General features: G+C 38.6%; 1 protein-coding gene across 3 annotated transcripts in view; it reads left to right on the forward strand.

Annotated features, from left to right (window-relative positions):
• Nucleotides 1-21,768, forward strand: part of tulp3 (TUB like protein 3) — a 29,918-nt gene extending 8,150 nt beyond the window's left edge. For 2 of the 3 annotated variants that reach the window (XM_085375655.1, XM_085375656.1), the window contains 11 exons: nt 2,177-2,218; nt 5,409-5,460; nt 15,138-15,300; nt 16,217-16,429; nt 19,245-19,378; nt 19,481-19,672; nt 19,796-19,908; nt 20,738-20,855; nt 20,953-21,051; nt 21,317-21,488; nt 21,635-21,768. In XM_085375655.1, coding sequence (XP_085231781.1) covers nt 2,177-2,218; nt 5,409-5,460; nt 15,138-15,300; nt 16,217-16,429; nt 19,245-19,378; nt 19,481-19,672; nt 19,796-19,908; nt 20,738-20,855; nt 20,953-21,051; nt 21,317-21,488; nt 21,635-21,768 — 1,432 coding nt within the window. Of the gene's footprint in view, nt 1-2,176; nt 2,219-5,408; nt 5,461-15,137; nt 15,301-16,216; nt 16,430-19,244; nt 19,384-19,473; nt 19,673-19,795; nt 19,909-20,737; nt 20,856-20,952; nt 21,052-21,316; nt 21,489-21,634 lie in introns of all 3 variants that reach the window. The other variant, XM_085375657.1, reaches the window with a different exon arrangement.
• Nucleotides 21,769-21,804: the final 36 nt, after the last annotated feature.

The following is a 21,804-nucleotide window of genomic DNA, read 5'->3' on the forward strand; positions in this document are numbered from 1 at the left end:
TTAGTATTTAGTTGCTGCATTTCTGCAGGTGCTTTTTCTGTTGCTCAGATATTAATGTTAAATACAATCAGTCGTGTTTTTAGTGAAAAACAAGAAGGACACGGGTAAATTATATTTAACCTTAATATGTTTATTATGCTTTATCGATCAGAGAGTCTAGTTTGACAATCTTGTAAAATGTATGAACAAAAAGTTGTATGAACCTAATATGTTTTGCATGGCCAGAGAAACCGTAGCTCTCGATAACCCAGGACAACCTTGCTGTGAGGTAATAGTGCTAATGTCTGAGGCACCTGCTTCTATGCATGTATCAATTTTAGTTCTTCCTGATTATAAACTGGTGCAAGAGCAAGTGGATGAATGGATGGATGGATATTTTTGGGGTATGTTTTACTAGAATTAAGCATTAAACCATTATCAGCCCTCATTTTATGGAGTACCCTCTCTTAAGTTCAAAGCTGAATTGCCTGAATTAAGTCACACTCATCCAACTTTCAAATTAACATTTAAAGTGGCAGAGTGGAAAGCTTTTAATTAAAATGAACAACACACAAAACAGATCATGGTCTGATAATACTCTTGTGGGTTTAATACCAAACATTTCTGGTCAGCTTTTCCTTTTTTTTATATCCTGAACCAGCAGCAGAGTTATGGACAGTTATCACAGTTAAATTAATAGCTTTCAATTATTTAAAACATCAACATTGTGCAACTTATTTATATATTTCCTACAAAGAATTTATCAGAGGCATAAGTACTTAAATTTTGCACAGCTCAGCTGCAATTACGTGCTTTGGTAGGCTCCTCCCTTTGTCAGTCTGTGAATCTTTACAGCAGAGTGCTAAAGTCCTCCAATTACAGTGAGGCTCAAGAACACACTGCAGGTTTTTAATCAATGCTGGTGGAAGTGTGCTGTTGACAGAGCAAGAATCTCCATGGTTACCTTGGACTGACACACAAGGAAGGGACAACAGTGGCGCGTCCTTCTCTTGTCACCAAAGCTGTGACGGACTAATGAAGAGGCGATCGCTTACTGCTGTGATGAGGCACCATGTAACTGTGTTTGTGTGTATGCACATGTCCATATTTACCAAGAACATAAAGAGACAGGAGAGTTTGGGTATTTTTGAGCCAGCAGAACCTTTTCTGTCATTTTACAACTGTATTTATTCATTCTGGAAGATTTATTTGATGTTATTATCTTTAGCAGTAGCATCTCATTATCATATTGAAAAACTGAGACATACCTTTGAAGTTGCACTTCTTTTTCTTCTATTAATTGGGATTAGATGGACAGCTTAATTTCTTTCTACTGACACAAAAGGGAGTATTTTTGGTTTGGCCCACTTAACATCAAATTCAGTTCAATTGAATTTCAATTCAGTTTTATTTATATAGTACCAAGTCACAACAACGGTCACCTCAAGGCACTATAAATTGTAAAGTATAGACCCGACAACAGGGATGTCAAACTCATTTCAATTCAATTCAATTTTATTTATATAGTGCCAAATCACAACAACAGTTGCATTTAACATCAAGTGCCTCCTTCACATTTTCCAAAGTAGTCCGGAGGGCTGGATTGGTCTTTGATGAGCTGATTTGCTCCCCTGGGCCTTATATTTGATACCCCTGCCCTAAAATAATAGGCTTGTATGCCCTTCCATCCAAGTGTCTATCCACAATTCAAGAATCATTGTTCCTCCTACAATATCAGTCAGAATTTAATCGAAGTTGCACACAGTGATGGATTTTCATCCAAACTGTCCTCAAGGTCAAAGTCACATTTGTCATTATATGAGCACTTTTGCTTTTTCCTGTTTTCATAGCATAACTTTTAAGTACATTTCTTACAGTTTCTAAAAAAGAATTCATTCATTTCAGTGTGAGCGAGATTTCGTCCTGGATTTGACTGTTTGCGAGTGTCCTTGGCTTCTCAGTGAATATTTATTCTCAAACAGCCAACCAGTGACAAGGAAACATTTTACTTTCTTTCTGTTCTTCACACATTATATGAACCCCTGAATCGTGATGAATCGTGAGCCAGATGAGCCACTACATCGTTATGACATTGACATTATGGTTTTCCTATTTGGTGTTGTCTCTAAACTTGTTTCACTCTTTTGTTTATTTTCCATATGCCCCATGCGTCTGGCGGTATGGTTTTTTCCCAAAGACCTTCCAGTTCTGCCAGCTTCTCGTCTAACACAACAGCCAGGTATGCACCTACACACTCCAAAAAATTTAACTCCAGTTGCAGTACCTGAAAATGACAAACTGAATAATGCACTTAAAACCTTAGTGCAGAACTGTTATATTTCAGACAGCCATCAATTAAAGAATGATCTTCTTGTGTGAGGGGCCTAGGTTTGATTCCGGTGTGGACCCTTTCCTGTGTGTCATTCCCTTTTGCTCTCTTCCTACTTTCATCTATACGCTTACCTGTCCCTGTCCAATATAGACTAAGGAAATGCCCCCAAAATATTAAAAAATATGGAAGTCTTTCACTTGGTTTGCATTTCTTAAAGTGAATCATAAATGTGATTTAAAGGGTATATTTGTTATGTTTGTTTTTTGCTATATTTGTTATTTAGGGGCTAGAATATTAAAACTCTTTATATGCAGGCGTACTTGTTGTTCTTAGAGAATTTAAAACGAGAATGGGAGGCAGAGCCTTAAGTTTTCAGGCCCCTCTTCTATGGAACCAGCTCTCAGTTTGGATTTGGGAGACAGACACTAATAGTAAAATACAGTAGCCACTGTGATCACAGGTGTATCTACTCTGTGACAGGCCCCAAGATACCCGTTGCTTTGTACTAGAGCAAACTCAGCTTCTCAACATTCTCTCCCTCCCCGTCTCCAATAGGCATACACAGAGACTGTAAGTGCAAAAATAATAACATATAACAGTAATCAGTGATATCATTAATATCACCCTGGTCAACAACACAGTCAGAAGTTGAAGGATGGACACGTTTATCTAAGCTTATGCTATAAACTCACACTGCTTTCATCCACTAGGCTACCATAAGCCCCAAACAGATTTAGACATAAAGACAGCTGTAATGTCTATAAGCATGGAGCAAACAAGAGTCCACAGGTCCTCACTGATTGACTGGAGGGGTCACCTTGCCAGACAAACACATTCATTCATAGAATTACCATTTCCGATGGGTCACCTTCTAGATACACAAACTGAATTCTGATTTAAGTTGCTAAGATTAGGCTTAAAACTTTCCTTTTTGCTAAAGCACTTAGTTAGGGCTGGATCAGGTGACCCTGAATCCTCCCTTAGTTATGCTGCAATAGGTGTAGGCTGCTGGGGGGTTCCCATGATGCATTGAGTGTTTCTTCTTCAGTCACCTTTCTCACTCAATGTGTTAATGGACCTCTCTGCACTTGTTGGATTATTGTTATTATCTCTATATCTCTTCCATAGCATGTCTTTTAGCCTGGGTTCCTGCTCTCACCCCAACCGGTCGCAGCAGATGGCCGCCCCTCCCTGAGCCTGGTTCTGCCGGAGGTTTCTTCCTGTTAAAAGGGAGTTTTTCCTTCCCACTGTTGCCAAAGTGCTTGCTCATAGGGGGTCATATGATTATTTTCTCTGTATGTATTATAGTAGGGTCTACCTTACAATATAAAGCACCTTGAGGCGACTGTTGTTGTGATTTGGCGCTGTATAAATTAAATTGAATTGAATTTATTTTATATAACTAACAGGCACTAGAAGGGGAGATAGCTACCCTTTCCTGACTCTAGTTCTGCTGGAGATCTGTCCCTTTTAAAAATAATTTTTTTCTTTCCACTGATATGCCAGCTCATAGGGGTTCATCTGATTGTTAGGTTGTAGGTTCAGTCTTTACCTTAATGGATAAAGTGCCTTGAGGTGTCTATTGTAAAACTGAATTAACTCTCTTTACTACTTATGATTTCTCTCTTGGCTACAAAAAATGTTTTAATCTCTTGCTACTGCCTTTATCAGAGCAGTCATGTTCTAATGTGTTCAAGCAGTGCATTAGGCTCTTAGGCACACACTATTCTGCCAAATTACTTTAGGGGTATTACACTGTACCAATGGAAAAAAATGTGTTTTAAGGAACTATTAGGAAAACTGAGCTGCTGTAGAGAGTGTCTTTAGCAATTAACCAGATAGTGCCTTGTAGCATGGAAACAACATTATTAATGGAAAAGTTCAGTGAACGGTAAACATTTTAATTAGAGCTGTTTATGCCATACTTTGATCCTTGGGTACGGTTACATTAGGTGGAGAATTTGTAAATCTGAGGCTCTTTGGTAAAAGCCTCTTTAGGATGACTAATTAACAACGTGTCCCAGGTCCCACTGTTAGTTCATTTGAAGAAATGACTTGGGAAATTAAAAACTAAAATCATCTCCCATTCTCCAGCTCTCCTCTCTATCACCACAACCTGTGCTCAGTTGCCATAATAACCTGCTGTGGAGCCCTTTGATTCATTCGTGATAATATGACACACTTGGGCAAGATGACTAATTTTGACACTATGTAGCAAGGTACTATTCTTGCTGGCTGTTTGGGAACATATGATGTGTTAGTAGTAAGACGTATTAAAGTCTCCTAAATGGATTTCATGCACTATGATGTCAGCCAACATTGGGCTTGAGATTCATAAGCAGCATGTGTCCTCATTTACAATCAACTCATAAATGTGTAAAGGATGTGAGAGTGACTAAAAGAGGTGTAACAGAGAGTCAGGATAAGCTTTTTGGATATCTGATGAGCTTACGTGGCTCATTTCTGCCAAGCAGAGCATGAGATATTTAAAGATTTACTCGACAGGAAACATTCAAGTTCATGAGGATGGGAGTCACACATTACATCACATTATTGGTTTTGGGTGTGTGTTTGATGGTGAGATAGTGGTGCTGTCGTAGGTCTCTGACTCCGACTTGAGAAAGCCAACTGCTGCTCTCTCTTCACTGTAGCTTAGGAACATTTGCCTGGTCCCTTCAGATAGGTGTCCAAGGTAAATGCCCACAGGCCCCACACTGTAAGGGCTTCTCTCAGCTAGAGCATTGTGTTGTTTCTTTTTCTTCTTCCCTCTCTGTTTCTTAAAAAAAAAAAAAAAAAAAACTAAACAAGACACATGCATAATTAGAGAGTGAGTCATGTCATGTTTCAACAGTAAGTAGAAGATCAGTGTTTTTCCCTTTGTCCCTCTCCCTTGGAGTTAGTTTTCAACGCTACTCTTTTCAAGATGGGTGCTTAAGATTTTAGATGTGCTGTCTTTCACTAAAATTACTAAAGTATCTGTAATTCATTAGAGAAAGCTATCAGTCCAACTGTAGTAATGCCCTCTACTGGCTAGATAAGAAAATGCAATTTTTGTTGAAAAAATGTGTCTTTATATTGCTTCTCCTTTTCTCTGCAGTGGTGTTGAAAATGACAGCAGCAGTCTTATGCAACAGAAGCTGGAAAAACAGGTGGGAAACAAAACATTTTCTACAACTGAACAGCACAGGTTTTCAAAGATCCTGCTTTTGATGTTCTATTTCTCAAAATTTGTGGCATTTCTGCTCTTTTGTAATTGCACTTTCAAAGAGCATCTGTTGAAGCTCATGTCCTCAAATGAGTCTAATGTAGAAGTTCAACTCACACATAGATTTTAGTTTGAGGGTTAACCTCTGGTGCTTTTCTAAACATCTGGTAAGATTTTGCAGGGTAATTAAGGGGCCTGGCTTGTGTTCTGCTCTGGTCACCACGGGCTCCTTATGGTTGGCAAGAATGGTTAAAGCAAAATACATTTTATTAAATAATGTTGTTGGATTGAAAACCTCCTCTGTTTTTTGGCTTTACTGTTATAATGCTGGGTTATGAAACTGTGACACCTCTATCCTTCCCTAATGAACCACTAAACCACAGATTCACGGATGTTCAAATTTATGTCTAAATGCATAGTTTTCACGTTTAAAAAAAAAAGCACAGTTTGAATGAGAGATTTTAATAGACATCTATAATACAACTAGATATTGTTTTGAAGATGCAAATTGTTTTTCTAAATGTAGTATTCAATTGACATTTAATTTGTGTATGCAATGACTAAAATGAGAGACCGACAAGCATTTACTCCCAATGCACAGACTTATATTAGCAGACAGTTAGTCAAATTGTGTGTGTGTGGTAATGGTGGTGGGTGGGTGGAGGGGGGAGTCATTATGGGTTACATGGTAAGACAGTTAAAAGTTAATGTTCCTGCATGCAGAGTGATCTTCTGAAACCTTGCTGTAGAGCTGTGGTGTAGCGCTTTAAGCTGGAAGCCTTACTCCAGTATCTCACATTAGGCAGAAGGAAAACAGGGGAGAAGGGTAGGGGGCTCAGATTGGTGACTTCAAAGAGAGAGGTGGATTTATTGTGAGGCGCCTGGCTGTGTGCGTGTTTGTGTGTGTGTGTGTGTGTTTCAAGGTCTCATTGTGGCTGACTTGTGCTGCACGCTTTCAGCTGAGTTCAAACACACTCTCTCCCTCTCTCTCTCTATGCTCTTAGATAACTCACAAGAACAAACAAACATACACAGAAGAGATCAGCTTTGAAAAATTAAATCATAATTACATTTTATATGTATTTATATGATGAAAGTGAAGCGCACTGAAGGAGCTGTACACCTCCCAGCCCCCCCCTCTCTCTCTCTTTTCTCTCTCTCTCTCGCTCTCTCTTTCCTTTCTTTCTGTGCTCTCTCGCTCACCCTATCTCTCTCCTGCTCGAGCGCTAATGATTGCTGATTCAGTTAGCAACGGTGACTGCCTGTACATACAGACACACATACACACACCCGCGTACAGACACACACAAGCTTGGTATTTGGCTTGTGTTAGAGGAGCACATAGTGCAGTGGAACAGGTTGACAGTTTACTGACTCTTAAACTGAGCTCCAGAAGAGGAAATAAGGACATGGCGACAGAGTCATGCCCACCAGGAGTGCTTCTTTTAGGGGGAGAACACATCGTCATCTGACTTAAAGAGAAGTGGAATCTTCTTTATTCTTTAGAAAACTTGTTAACTTTTAATATCAATGGAACGGGTTTGTAACTTCTTCTTTTTCTTTTTCTGATGCATTTTCTAGTTTATTTGTCTTTTAGATCAGGACTTGTTTGTGAGACGCAGGTGTGAGGCTGTTGCTTACGTAGACTCAAAGTTTTTTAATCAGTACTGCCAGTGAGAGAAAAATTTTTTAGTTATCTCTCCCTAACAGTACTTCAACTTCTCTTTTCAGTAGAGGGTTTGCATGGCCTCTTTTCATCATGTAAATATAAATGTACATTATATCTAAATCAGTGTCTTTTAACCCACGTTCTTTGCTTGGTTCTTTCCGGTGTTTTGGGTCACATAGGAAGGATTGTGAAAACCTGAATGAAGTCACATCCTGTGTTGAAAATGCCAAGTACTCACGCTATACAAAAGAATTGAATATTACAATGGGTTGGCTTAAAATAGCTCGATGGAAGACAAAACAAACTGCTCAGACTAATCTTAGGCTGGGAGTACATGTGCAGCAACTTTTGAAGTTAAAGCTGTGGTTTGCCTCAAATCGGTAGTCAGTATCTTAATGAAGAGGAATTATTGTGCAATGTGAAATCTGGTAGCATTCCCACTTTCATTCATTACACTAGACCTAATTATGTTCATTATGATAATGTTGCATTATGTTTTATTCATTTGTCTCCTTTTATGTATAGCAATAAAGGGAGAACACAGATCTGCTCTTTCTTTGAAATGATAACGACTGGGTCCAGCTCTTGGATTTTTCATATGCGAAAGAGTAAAAAAACAAATGCTTCCAGTACCAATTCTTTCTTAAAGTTTGCTTTTTGGATGTTTTTCATGTTCACTGTAGGATAAGAAGATTCAATTTTCTCTTTTTAAAAACAAAAAACAAAAAAAGAAAAACATTATGGCTAGTGGAAATGATTTCCTCGAGTGTTAGAATGACTGAAGTCTAAAAAGCTGTTTGGTCTGCCAAATATGAGACAAGGCTTCTCGGTCTCTCCCAGCTGACTGAACACTAAACAGGAATTGTTGTTGTGCATTTGGTGCGCTAATTAATGTGCTTGCATAATCCATCGCCTGCTCTGGCCACAGTGGGTTTTAGGGCAAGTGGATACAACATGAACATAGTCAGTTTTCTATCCTTACTGAAACTACAGTGCAAATGATTGTGGACTAATTTCACTACCTAGAGGTTACACCTGTTCTGAGTAATCAGTCGAAAGAAACCTCATCTCAGCAGTGTTGGTCAAGTTACTTGAAAAAAGTAATCAGTAATTAATTACTGATTACTCCCCCCAAAAAGTAATCCCGTTACTTTACTGATTACTTATTTTCAAAAGTAATTAATTACTTAGTTACTTAGTTACTTAGTTACTTTTTAAAAACACGATTTACAACCTGAAGAGGTGATAAAGTGATAGATCTTTCAGCCCAATTCTACTTTTTCTACATAATCCATCATACAAAATGTAATCAAATGGAAAAGTCTCTTTTTTTTAACTTGTTTTATCAGTTTTAATCTTTTAACTTTATGCATCAAGCAAAACATTTAATTATATGCAACATTCTCTGACTTGAATAAATTAGTTTAACATTTAAACCTATTTTCTACACATTCCAGCACATAAAATAAAATATTTTTTGTGTTTTCACTCACTCTTTCAAACAGATGCAAGTAAAACACAGCAGAAAATAAATAAAGTCAAAGACTCAGCGGTCCTTTTGCTCTATTTTCACCTGTAAAGCAGGAGCAGGGTAGGCGGAGGGTTACCCTGGTGTAGGTGTGCTGCGGTCAGTTGAAGAATCCGCGCGAGTGTCTCTGTGAGTTTCCCATCACGTCGTAGCTACTCGGTGCTTGCTCGGAAGTTTAGGGGTTTTTTTCGCTGTAAAAAGAAGTTTTCTTCCCACGCACGATGGACGCTAATGTTTTTGTCACTTTTTATGGAATCAAACTCAAAGTAAGGTCAGTACTTCCACGCTTTAAACGCTGCACGCTCATACTCTCTCCCGCACTCGATATATTATCCATTGTTGATCTGCACACAGCTGCTGTCACCAACGTCGCACTTGCTTACGTCACTGTCATGAGACATTCTCGCAAAAAAAATCATGGTTTTAGTAACGCAGTAACGCAGCGTTCCTACGGGAAAGTAACGGTAATCTAATTACCGATTTTGCAATAGTAATCCCTTACTTTACTCGTTACTTGAAAAAAGTAATCAGATTACAGTAACGCGTTACAAGTAACGCGTTACTGCCCATCTCTGCATCTCAGTGATGATGTTCGAAGCAGCTAATTACTTTATCAGACCCTTGTTATGTTCTTACGTTGGGCATTCTTCAGTTCACCAAACTACAGAACATTACTGTAAGCTTTCACAGCCCCCATTATTTTATTTTTTTTTATTTTGGTTGTTGTGTTTTATTATGGGCTTATTTTTTATTTAGTCTGCCTTTTGGCATCAGTATTAAGTCAGGTCACAGTGGGGCGGGTGAATACAACATGAACGTCAGTTTTCTACCCTTACTGAAACTGAGTTGTGTACTGCATTACATATAGTTTTTGTAGTGCATACAGCTTTCTATACCTTGAAATGGTTTGCACAATTGCTTTATCTGTTATTGCATGTCAAATGTCCTCCTGTTCTGATTAGTACACTGAAAAAAATATGTTGTTGGATTTACTTAATTCAATGGTGGACATTTGTTGCACACAGATGTTTTGCTTTGGCAGCAACTTAAACAATTGAGTTAAATTAACACAATTTATTCATGTTCAATAAACCTGTGCAATTTTTGTTGATAAAATGTGACTTAAACATGTTTTGATGAAGTAATTTGAGCTCTTGAAATATTTTAATCCTTCACAATTTTCTCACTTTATCCCAACACCATTCAATAACTTTTACCCAATACTACTTGGTCACTTAAATACTACATGTTATCTTCAAATTACATTTTGCTATTATATTCTAGCATCAAATACACAATTTTCAAATGGAGGCCTTATAACAGATTGTATTGTTCTCTTCCAAGATGGTTGCTGGCATCCACCAGTAACCTTTCAAAACAAAATGTCTAATTTCACTGCATTGACAGTAGGTAAAGAATTAAACTGACATTACTCCTCCACTGAATCTACATAAATCAACAGTTAAATAATGTCAGTTCTTCCGTGTTCTCTGGAATCAATCACAGCAAAGAAATTAGACTGTTTCTTTTGAAAAATGTTGGGAAAGAACAAATCAAAACATTCTAGTTAAGGCCTCTGATGTCAAGATTCAGTTAAACAACAATTATAACTAAACAATTTGAGGTAATGTTAGTTTCCATTAACATTAAATTAGGTTACTGAATTGGCAAACACCTTCCTATTAACATTACCCATTTTACCCCAATAACTAAAGAAATTAGCACTTGCAGGTCAAAACCTTTATTCAAGAGATGCAAAAATAACATTGATACAGTGACTGTCAAAAATTACAGCACTGATCATACTGTGACATCTTGGTTCAAAACAGCACACTTAGAAATATTCAACGTTCTTTACTTCAACTGAATGAAACTGAAAATACCATTTCACACGACCCATATGGGATATTTAGACTGCATAACTGTTCATGCTACATCTCTTCACTAGTAAAAGAAAGAAAAAATACAAAGAGAAATTTAAAAATGCTGCCAAAATGCTGTACAGAGCAAAAGGAAAAACAAACAACAACAACAAAAACGGCTCGTCCTCATGGCAGTTGCAGTGTATATAAAAATGAACCCTGCGATCTGTTCCTGGAATTGAGCTTCAAAAATGCAGCAGAACAAGTGTGAGATTTAAATGTCCTCTCACCTAGAGCTGATCAGCTTGCATGCATAACAGTGAGCTTTCCTTGCAGGAGCAGTTTTGTCTTAGTTGTGAGCTTTTCTTGAGAGCTGAGTTGCATCCAACTCCATTACCACCCTTTGAATCACCTCAAAAGTGTAGCAGAGTTGTGATGGGTAACTCATATTGAAGGAATAAAAAAGGTCCAAACAGCATGGCTACTGCAAAGGTCACGTTATCCAGATCTTGAAGAACTACTATACCCTCGATGATGATGCCAACATCAGAAAAGTCATTGCCTGGTGCATCCTCTGGAGACAGATGTTCATTGTGGTTTTCTCAATCTGTGAAGTGGCCTCAGTCAAGTCCTGGTTAAACACAAAACATTTCTTTAAGATTCCTTTTTAAACTCATCTCTTTTGAATCTACCAGTTCTAATGTTAGAGTAATTTAAACCAATGCAAGCAACATAGTAAATAGCTATAGCCAAAGAGTGGCCTGCCATGCTGCCATTCATGGTCTAACAGAGTTTCTAAGAGAGAGTGAAAAACATAATAATTTCAAATGCTTTACATTAGTTTTTGTTAGAAAGACACCGGCCCATCAGAAATCCAGGTTATGTCACTCAGAAGATGTTAGAATTTAGACTTTCAGCCCCACAATTTGGTTAGCTGTTGGTCTTTTTTTTTTTTTCAAACAAAAGCTAATGTAAATATTGGTGGGATTTTCCTTTGTTCACTAGAATGACAAATTTAAAGTTTTTTCACACTGATGTGACCCCTAATATAGGGGGGTGGGGCCTCAAGGGGGGGCGGCCGAGTTCACTACCAGGCCTCATGTGAACTTCAAATTATTAAAGAGGACTACTGGTCCTAACCAGTCCAATGAGGATCAAGTGGATAACTAAATGCATTTTTAAATGTTGCAAAGCCACAATCTACTCATAAAACACTCACCATGAACTCCTGCACCAAGATGTTGCAATTGTCTTTCACACAGATGCGGAGCACTTTGATGAGGGACTCCCTTCGAGCATTAATGTCATCCTAAAGTATTATAACAAAGAAAACAGAGATTTGTGAACTTTTCAGTAGCACAGAAGAAAATGATCCCAGACAAAAACTTAAACCAGTCAACATTAGGGCTGCCACAAACGATTATTTTGATAGTCGACTAGTCACCGATTATTTTTGCGATTAGTCGACTAATCAGATCATCATCCACTGGACGTAAAACTACAGCTTATATAACTATCATTAGCTTACAGCTTTAAGCTTTTAAGGTGCTAACTAAAAATAAAGACAAGATGATAGTTTATTCAATTTTAATGAAATTTGCAGATTGTTTCGGTAAAGTTTAATAAACTCCTTGCTATCTAAAATATAACAGGACACCGGGGTATATTCTCCAGCATCTCACACTTCTGATAATCAGCTGTCTGCTTGACGTTTATTCAGCTGTGTAAAAACTATAACTTTAATCTCAGCCAAACCGATTTACTCAGGAACAAATAAAATACTAAAAAAAAAAAAAAAAAAAAAAAAAGGCCAAACAACAACATTTTTAATTTATCTAAGTGACTCATATATATTTAACCTGAGTCGCGAAAGACGGCGGTGGGTTTGAAAACAATTTGCCGGGAGTCCGGTGTTCTCACGGCGCTAGTGACCTAGCCCCCGGCTAGCTATCGAGCTAGTGGGTAACAGACGTCTCCGAAAACTGAGCCGATATTTGAGGTTTACACAGCTACATTCTCGCCTGAAAATATGTTAAACGTTTATTTTGTGACCCAGAAAGAATAATAAGAGTAATATTAAAACTAACTAGCTACCGCCATTGTTGGAAACTAAGCTGGGCCGCGCTATGAATTCTGGGACACAGCTACTTCTTCTTCTTCGGGGTTTAACGGCAGCTGGAATCCTTGTACATGCAGTGCTGCCATCTTCTGTTTCAGTCCGTTATTACACTCTTAAATCCTGCTATTATTCCTGCGTCTTTTGCGATCTTACAAAGCTTCAAACGACACGTCGACTATTAAATCAGTCGTCGACGATTTTGATAGTCGACGTAATCGTGACTAGTCGACAAATCGTGGCAGCCCTAGTCAACATGCAACACCAGCATCTACAAAGAAATATCAAAAGTTCCTGTTTGACATCAACTTTATGGATATATAGTTTCCAGAACATTTATTTTTTTAAAAAGATAAATTTTTCTCAGTGGGCCAGTAAATGCATAACGAAAATTATGGCATCCTTTCGGTGGAATCAGTACTCACGGGTAATAGTTGACTGTTTCAATGGATGCAGCATAAAAATCTTTTACTGACCTAATGCAATACATATACACTTTGTAGTTAAAGAATTTTAAAGTTCTTACTGTCATCATGGCAGCTACATCCTTTAGCTTTGTGCCCTGTTCCCCCGATCACTTTGCAAACACTTTCAGCAGACTGTCAGAGAGAAACTCAGCTCCGTCAGAAACCTTGACTGTAAAGGCAAGGTTGGGATGCACTGGAATGCTGCATTTCATCTAAAATGACATAAAATTATTTTGAAATAACAGCAGGCACTGTGCTTGGTTAATCAGTAATGTTTTGTTGAATAAAAACTGTGTTTCCAGATCTTATGGGATTAAAAAAATCCAAAGATGTTTGTTTCTGATTTGCAACCCAAGAACCCACAAGTTACAACCTCATTTTAGTTCAAGTGTGCATTAATGTGAGTCCAGTACCGGTAATCACCTTTCTGACAATACATACAGGTTAAACCTATGGCAGATTTTGGATTTCTCAGTTGTATTAATAGGGTGGTCTATTTGAGTATGCATGCACCTAATAATTATAAAAAAAACCTATTATAATTAAGTTACAGAAACCTTAAGCGAAAATAGAATATACTTTCTTACCATAACACCTTGAACCCACAATCCATCAGCTGACTCCTGGTGAAATGCAGAATAGAGGTCATCTCTCAATGTGCAGCAAAAAAAAAACAAAAACAAAAGGACAGCAGGTGAGGGCAGGAGGGGTAGGGATGTAAGCTAGCATAATGCCACTGATGATATTAGCTAAAGCTGTTCAATGTCCAAAATCTCACTAACACCACGGTGCAGTAAATACACAATGTAACTGAAGAGTCAGTTGGCAAATCTATTCACACAGAAAACCAAATTATGTCGTGAGTGCCTCGTAATTAGGTTTAATGTGATATTACGGCTCTTGTGCCAAAGACAAATTCAAATGAAAAAGCGCCAATTCTTTGACAACAGATAAAACAGCAAATAAGCTAACGGCTCTTTTTTAGCATGTTACATGGCGGCACTCTAGACGTTTAACTACATTTGGCTGAAATATGGTAAACATTAATTCAAAAAATCAAGACATACCAAAAAACGTAGAGTTGGCTGCTCGACTTGACTGAGATGGATGCATTTTTTAAACCACGATCCAAAGCCCGCGAGATGAAATCACGCGTGGTTTCACGAGATTTAACGTTACTTCACCTGAACATGATATGAACAATTTAATACACCCTTTCTGCATATCATGTAGTTTTTACACTATATAGTTACATTTATCTTTAAAACATGAGGCAATTGTGTTAAATACATGCAAGATGCTTACATAAATCCAAGAGATGGCCAGTCCCTTTTTTTCAGTGTAGCTCAGCAAAATGTGTTCTGCTGCCTTACAGGTCTGGACTGTGTGTAGCTATCTTTCTTTTGAAGACTGCGTATTGTATTATGGTGTGACTCACTAAGCTGACCTTGTATGGCTTTATCTCTCCACTGGAATATTTTCTTCAAAGATAAAGTAAAAATAACTAAAATACTTTAATGAGTTCTTGGATGGACTTCTGTGCATTTTGGTACAGGTAACCACGGTTCCCAGATAAGCCTTTAGAAAATCAAAGCTTTTGTTTGTCCAATACTTGTTTATGGCACAAAATCTCACATGTAGAAATCCAATTTTTCTAACCTGTAGTATTAGAATAGCATTATGCAATGCAACGACCAGTGCTCCTTTCTTTTCTTTTCTTTTTCTGTTATTGTCCTGGTCATTTGCAGCACCTACTGAGAGACACAGGTTGTAACTCATCATCCATACTAATGTAATTACCTATAGCTTGTTGTGTTGATGTTTTCCAGCTTGGCTTAATCTTCCCAACCTCCATCATTTAATACATGCCAGCTAATTATGCATGAAGTGAGTTTTCCAGTTGCATGTCCTGAAAGTCACGTATATTTGTACCTAGAATTAGGTTACACAGCATTTCTGTTCCCCTGTTTGGTCCACAGAGGGCACTGCTGGAGCAGAAGCAGCGGCAAAAACGTCAGCAACATTTGATGGTCCAGCCCAACACAGAGGTTCGCCCCCGGCGTTCCAGGGCACGGCGTGGTGAAGAGCAAGCCCCACTAGTCGAATCTCAACTCAATGTCACCAATGATGTCATAATAGATGGTGAGAAAAAACATGTGCAGCATTTTTTACGTCATTCATAAAGGCATGTTAATCAAATCCCCATAGTCTAGGCATTGTCACACACTGTTTCCTCTTTACATAAAAGTAACTTCAGTTGGAAGTATACAATGTTCAGCATTTGACTGTTTTTAATTTAGGCTAGGCACATCATAGAGCAGCACGGTTAAACTACCAAACCACACTTCAGTCAAGGGTTTTTTCCCCCTATTTTTTTAGTTCAGTTCACAATAAATCCTATTTCATTTTCAGGATTTTCTAGTGTTCTAGGCAATCTAGTATTGATTTTCTGCCTTGTTTCTTGCACACAGATGTTTCCCTGGATTCTCTAAATCTGATTATGAGAGGAGATATTTGGGGCCTTTACAATTTTATATTATATTTTAAAGAACATGGTGTACCTCTTCCCATTTTTACTTCTGACAAGCTGCTTCTCTAAGATGCTCTTTTATACTATGTCATGTTACTGACATGTTGACCTCCACATGTTATTTTTAGTGCCACTTACTTTTCCAGCCTTTTGTTGCTTCTGTACCAACTTCAAACTAATTGCAGTTATATGAATAGAAGAGGTCTTGCTATGCATTTAAATGTTTTCTTTGTTAAATGGCATGTTTTAGACCATTTTTATGGTCGAAAACAGTAGAAAAACCACAGTCACTAATATCCACTCACAGAATTAAGTTGTTTGCAACAAGGCCCAGTATGAGAAAAAGAAGAATTACCGTAGTCTAAAGTGCAAATCACGCAAACCTACACTGGAATCCAAGATAAAAATATGGATTTGGAAATGTGTATAATAGATTCACTTAGTAGATTCATTAGATATGCTTGGTTGGACCCAGTTAAGGGAAAATTAACAGCTCATGCTTGTCTGCCACCTTCTCCTGTGTTGTAGGTATTGATGGCCCAGCAGCCTTCCTGAGCTCAGAACCTCCTGATATAGGAATGAAAATTCAAATCCTGTCAGTGAGCCAGTCCCAGTCTCAGTCCCAGCCTGAGTCTCAGTCTCAGTCCCAGTCCCCTGCTGCTGAAGAGCCTGAGAGGGACGGAGACACTGAGACGCTGCTGGAGCCCAAGACAGATATCCACGAACTGCTGCAGAAGCAAGGTGATTTGTACTGGATCCTGGGTTTAAAATCATTTTTCTGAACCCTGCAGTAAAGTCAAATGGAACAACTATTGTTTGCCTGCTTACTTATTTACTTTGTTAGTGTGTGTGTTGAGTCCCCTGGTGATTTTTTATTAGAAGAGAGTAGCATCAGATATTTACTTGTGGTTACTCTCAGGGTTTTCTTACGTTTCTCAGCTTTACAGTTTTTACCTATAAAGGAAAAAATGTGTATTTATGACACTGCAGGTAAGAAGTTGCTGTTAAACAAAGTCAGACTTTTTGACATCTACCAAATTGATAGCACTCTGCTGCTGCATGTGGAGTGAGTGGTATGATTGATGGTAATGCAGTGAGAACTGGTTCACTAAATAATAGATAAGGGCATTGTTCACACTGCAGTGTTTGTTTGTGGCATCATTAGAACTACTACCACCCACACCTGCCAACCAGCTGATGGGAATATGTACAATTTCAGGAAATTGTATAAAAATCAAGCTCACAGTGACTTTTGCACTTTTCAGATTCATCTGCAGCAAAAACAAATTTCTCATTATATGAAGGTTAGCATGCGTTTAAACAGTACCAACATCATGCAGTTCTGCAGGTGTCATAATGTAGCTCGTGTGTTACCACTTTGTGCCCACAAACTCAAGACATGACTGTTTTTTTTAAGATTTCATTTGAATCCTGCTGAGAAACTCAGAAGCTGGGTTACTTTTCATACCTTTTTTAAAGGCTTGAGTGTGACGCAGTAGAAAGTGTCATTGTGCTTCTCAATAATGTAAGACCTCATTGTTAATGTTAGCTCAGTTAAGCAGACGAGCCTGCCCCAAAGAGCTCCAGCAGGTATTTTTGGCTGCCTGTCTTCCATATTACCATGGTGCCTTGGGAAATGGAAGAAATAGACATTTTGAAATACATTCATATTTAATCAGCTCCTTGATGTCATCCAACATCTTCACTTTTGGCTCGCTGTAGAATTTAATATCCTTCTTGGCCGTGTGATAATAATTATCTGGAAATGCTGTATGTCTTTTTTGGATTTGCTCAGTCAAATGTTAGGCCTCTTTGACATTTCCAGATGGTTGATTTCATAAGCCAGTAGCTGACACAACTTTGTGTGGGTTTTTTAATTGGAGCCCTGGAGTCACTGTTAGAGGGCAGCTAACATTTGCATTCTGTATTCCATGATGCTTCCTGCTTTTTCACAGGATTAGCAGCATATTTGGGGCGCATCACTTGTAAATACTGCACAATAGGGGTTGTGTTTTGCTGTTTTTACTGTCACATTATCCATCTGGTTTAGTGCTGCATAGCTTAATGTTTTCTCTTACGCTGGAACTTGCCCAGGATATGTTAGTCTAACTGATCAGTGTCAGGAGGAGGCACAAATATTTGAGGACAGAATGCTTTTTGTATGCAAAAGAAGAAACCCCCATGTATTTAAAAGCAGGAATATTATTAACGTGAAATTGGATTTGTTTAATAAGGTTCTGCATTCCTTTTAATGGGCAGCAGGGAGGAACTCGTCTGGTCACTCCCTGAAGTCTGATTGGGAAAACTGGCCTTGACCTCCTCCATCTGTTGCATTTGTAAACACATCACTGATGGGTTTATGTTCTGAATCGCCAAGTCTCACTGAATATAACACGATGTTCATTTTGTGAATGAAGGAACAGCTAAGATGCAAAAAAAATGAGGATAAAGCAGGGTACGATTTTAAGCAAGCCTACTTGTGTTCGACAGATCTCTACCTATGAGCAGCGTTCCTTGGTTTGTCGGTCAGAACCACACTTGTTCACCCACATTTTCCTGCAGCAGTATATCCTCACAGTAGTCAGTTTGATTGCTGTGATTTAAAATCTAAAGTTCTTCATTTACTTCAAACTGTAGATTGGATTGCAGTATTTAGGACTCCAGCTGTATAGTATAACAATTTAGAGTAATCTTGGTATCATTATTGCCATTTCTGGTCAAGCATTTCTTTTACAAGTCCAATTTTAATTAGATTTTAATAAAAAATAATACTTCAATGTAGTGAAAACACACAGCTTTCATATGAGTTTACACTTTGATAACACATTACAGTGGGATATAGCTGCAGCCAAGAGCTGCATCCTGGCTGATAAATCCAATTATCAGTGAGGAGACAGATAGACAGTCCCGACTGTCTGCACTGTGCAAGCCCCAGTTTATGTCTGCATGACTGCATGGAGCTGTCTCTGCACAAGTAGCTGCACATCAGCTTCATTTATTGTCATAAATATGAGCCTTCCAGTAACTGACATGGAAAAGTACTCTTTAGGCCAGAGAAGTGGCCTTTTGGTTGAATAAATAAGAATCAATGCTAAATAATCACATTCTTTTTGATATTCACTTTCACAAGTCTTCATCCTTTCATTTCATTTGTCATGGTTTCAACAGCTGATGTAAAAGAAATCCCCCTCCCCCTGAATGTTTCAGATAAATATGAAAGGATGTGCTTTCAGCTGTATAATGCTCTATTTTTTGCTTCAACTATTTCCTAAGTATTGCATCACTTCTTGGGAATTTTTTCTCATATATCAAAGACCGCAGATGAACCCAAAAAACTGGTAAAATCTTCTGTGGAGCGTTTTGAACCAAAACTGAAGGAACCCCTGGAACGAAATAATGACTGAGGTTCTTTTGTTGTGGAGAATGTACGCAGAGCATCTGGGTTTCATTTTCCTCTTTTGTTTTTGTATGAATGGGTTTCTCAGCTGGAGAATTTGTAAAGACCTTCGTGTGTAATTAAAGCTCCCTCACACCACACTCCCACGTCTCTCACCAGGTCTCTGCGAAAGCATGAACTTTGATGAAGCCAGTGAGCACGAGGAAGACTTGGAGGAAGAACGGACCCGTTCTCGGTCCTCTCACACAGACAGCAACAGGCCTGCCTCAGCTACTAGTGGCAAGGACATTCCTGTAAAGCCTACGCACACTAGTTCATATACTCACTATTATCTAAAATGCTTCTTTTTTTTCTTTTTTCTTTTAAAAGTAGCTGACTATATTAATTTGTCCCAGGATCTGGTTACCCCAGGATCACCCACAGCGGAAAACTTACTAGCCGATGTGGCGAATCTGGAGGAGTTTGTCTTACGCCCAGCACCACGTGGCGTCACAGTCAAATGCCGAATCACCCGTGACAAGAAGGGTATGGACCGCGGCCTCTACCCCACTTACTACATGCACATGGAGAAAGAGGATTGCAAGAAGGTGCGATACATGCGTGGGCCATTAAAGTTGTGAATAAGAATCATCATTTTTGTTGTACAATGTAACATTTATAAACAAAAGCCTTCATTAGATACATGTGTCTGCTTTATTGTGTCGTTCCAGGTGTTTCTGCTGGCAGGAAGAAAGAGGAAGAAGAGTAAGACATCCAACTACCTTATTTCAGTGGATGCTACCGACCTGTCACGAGAGGGAGAGAGCTTTATAGGTAAACTCAGGTAAATCCACCCTCCCTGTGTCCACAGAGACCTGCATTAATAAGGTATTATTTGCTGATTGCACACCTTTAATTATATTTATTGTTTTAATGTCAACTGATACCATGTGAACAAAATACCTTTAATTAATAGCATTACCTGCATTCTGTATCCGGCAGCTCTTATAAGTGATTCATTTTTCTATTTGATTGGTAATATTGATTCCAGTCAAAATAGGCAGTGAAAACATTTCATCTGTCCATCCATTTGTAGCTCAACTGGTCACCAGTGTGTGCCTGGCAAAAATAAAGTAAAGTGTAGCAGACCATTGCCTGATTTCAGAAATTCAATCACAAACCGTGAACTACTGAACAGGAAGCTTCTCTTCTCTTCCGTGCCTGGCTTCCTCCAACTCTCACTCACATTCACACTTTTTTCTTCCAGCAACACCTCACCTCCGGTGAGATTTCAGAGCGAGACCTCTTCTTGATGTGAGATACACATCTCTGTAGGGATCCTTTTCATAATGTTGACAGTCTGAGCCCATCAGTGGCAAAGACAACGACATTCACTTTGGTCTGGACAGTTGACCTGTGGGATTACATTGTAGCCTCTCACTTTTGCCTCTTTTTTTCAATATAACATTCAATGTGATTCCAAAGATTTTCTGCTTGCTAACAGTTAGAATAAACTGCAGCATCCAATAGTTGCTGTTTTCTTGATATTTAGAAAATAAACAGTGTGTTGCTTTCTGCCAATCCACATGACTCAAATGTGAAACAAAATGCTGCCAGCATCTGAAAAATATGAAAAGGTGTAAACATTTCATGACCGGTTTGTTTTCTATCAGATCCAACCTCATGGGCACTAAATTCACAGTGTACGACAACGGGACCAATCCGTGTAAAAACCCCGGGGCTCTGCTGGAAGAAAGCAACACACGACAGGAACTGGCTGCCATCTGCTATGTGAGTGAATGACAAAAGGCTAGCAGTGTGTTTAGTGTGTTGCCTGTTCATTAAATATATTTAGTAAAATTGTCACACTCTCTGTGTTTTTTGGCAGGAAACCAATGTGCTGGGATTCAAAGGACCACGCAAAATGACTGTAATCATCCCTGGCATGAACATGAACTTTGAGAGGCTCCCTGTAAGGCCCCAAAATGTGAGTCTGTCAGTAACAGAATTATGCAAAGCTTAACAACTCAAAGAATTTGCCCTTAAATGTGCAACGTGTTGTCCGAATGCTTCATGTATAAAATGACTAAAAGATTAATTTGAATCCAAAGCTGTTTAGCTTTAGCAGTCTAACATTTCACAAATGCTGTTAGAATGCAAAAGTCCAAAAGTCCTGGTGTGTGAGTTTAATGTGTAGTTTGATTCATTCCTAATAAGATTAAAGACTGAAATCGGATGTATTTGTATGATAGGAGCAGGAGAGTCTCCTGAGCAGGTGGCAAAACCATTCGCTTGAAAATCTGATCGAGCTGCACAACAAGGCACCCGTGTGGAACGATGACACCCAGTCTTATGTGCTAAATTTCCATGGCCGTGTGACTCAGGCATCAGTCAAAAACTTCCAGATAGTTCACGATAATGACCGTGAGTATCTTTAATCTCAGTTATGTTTAAGTAGTTTAAATAATTTGGCTGCTTATAGGATGTTGCAGAATGTCTTGAAATATTTAAAACATACACCATAAACACACTGATCGACCTTTTTTATTTTTACCCCCCTCTATCTCTAGCCGACTACATTGTTATGCAGTTTGGTAGAGTTGCTGAAGACGTCTTCACTCTGGACTACAACTATCCCATGTGCGCTCTTCAGGCGTTTGCCATTGGCCTGTCGAGCTTCGACAGCAAGCTGGCCTGTGAATAGGTGCTGGTGCTCTGCCGGTAAATTCCAGGAACTCAG

Source organism: Diplotaxodon limnothrissa, linkage group LG17 (genome assembly GCF_057381915.1).
Source record: "Diplotaxodon limnothrissa isolate DT_005_m linkage group LG17, D_limnothrissa_male_GT1.1, whole genome shotgun sequence".
NCBI classification, from domain to species: domain Eukaryota; kingdom Metazoa; phylum Chordata; class Actinopteri; order Cichliformes; family Cichlidae; genus Diplotaxodon; species Diplotaxodon limnothrissa.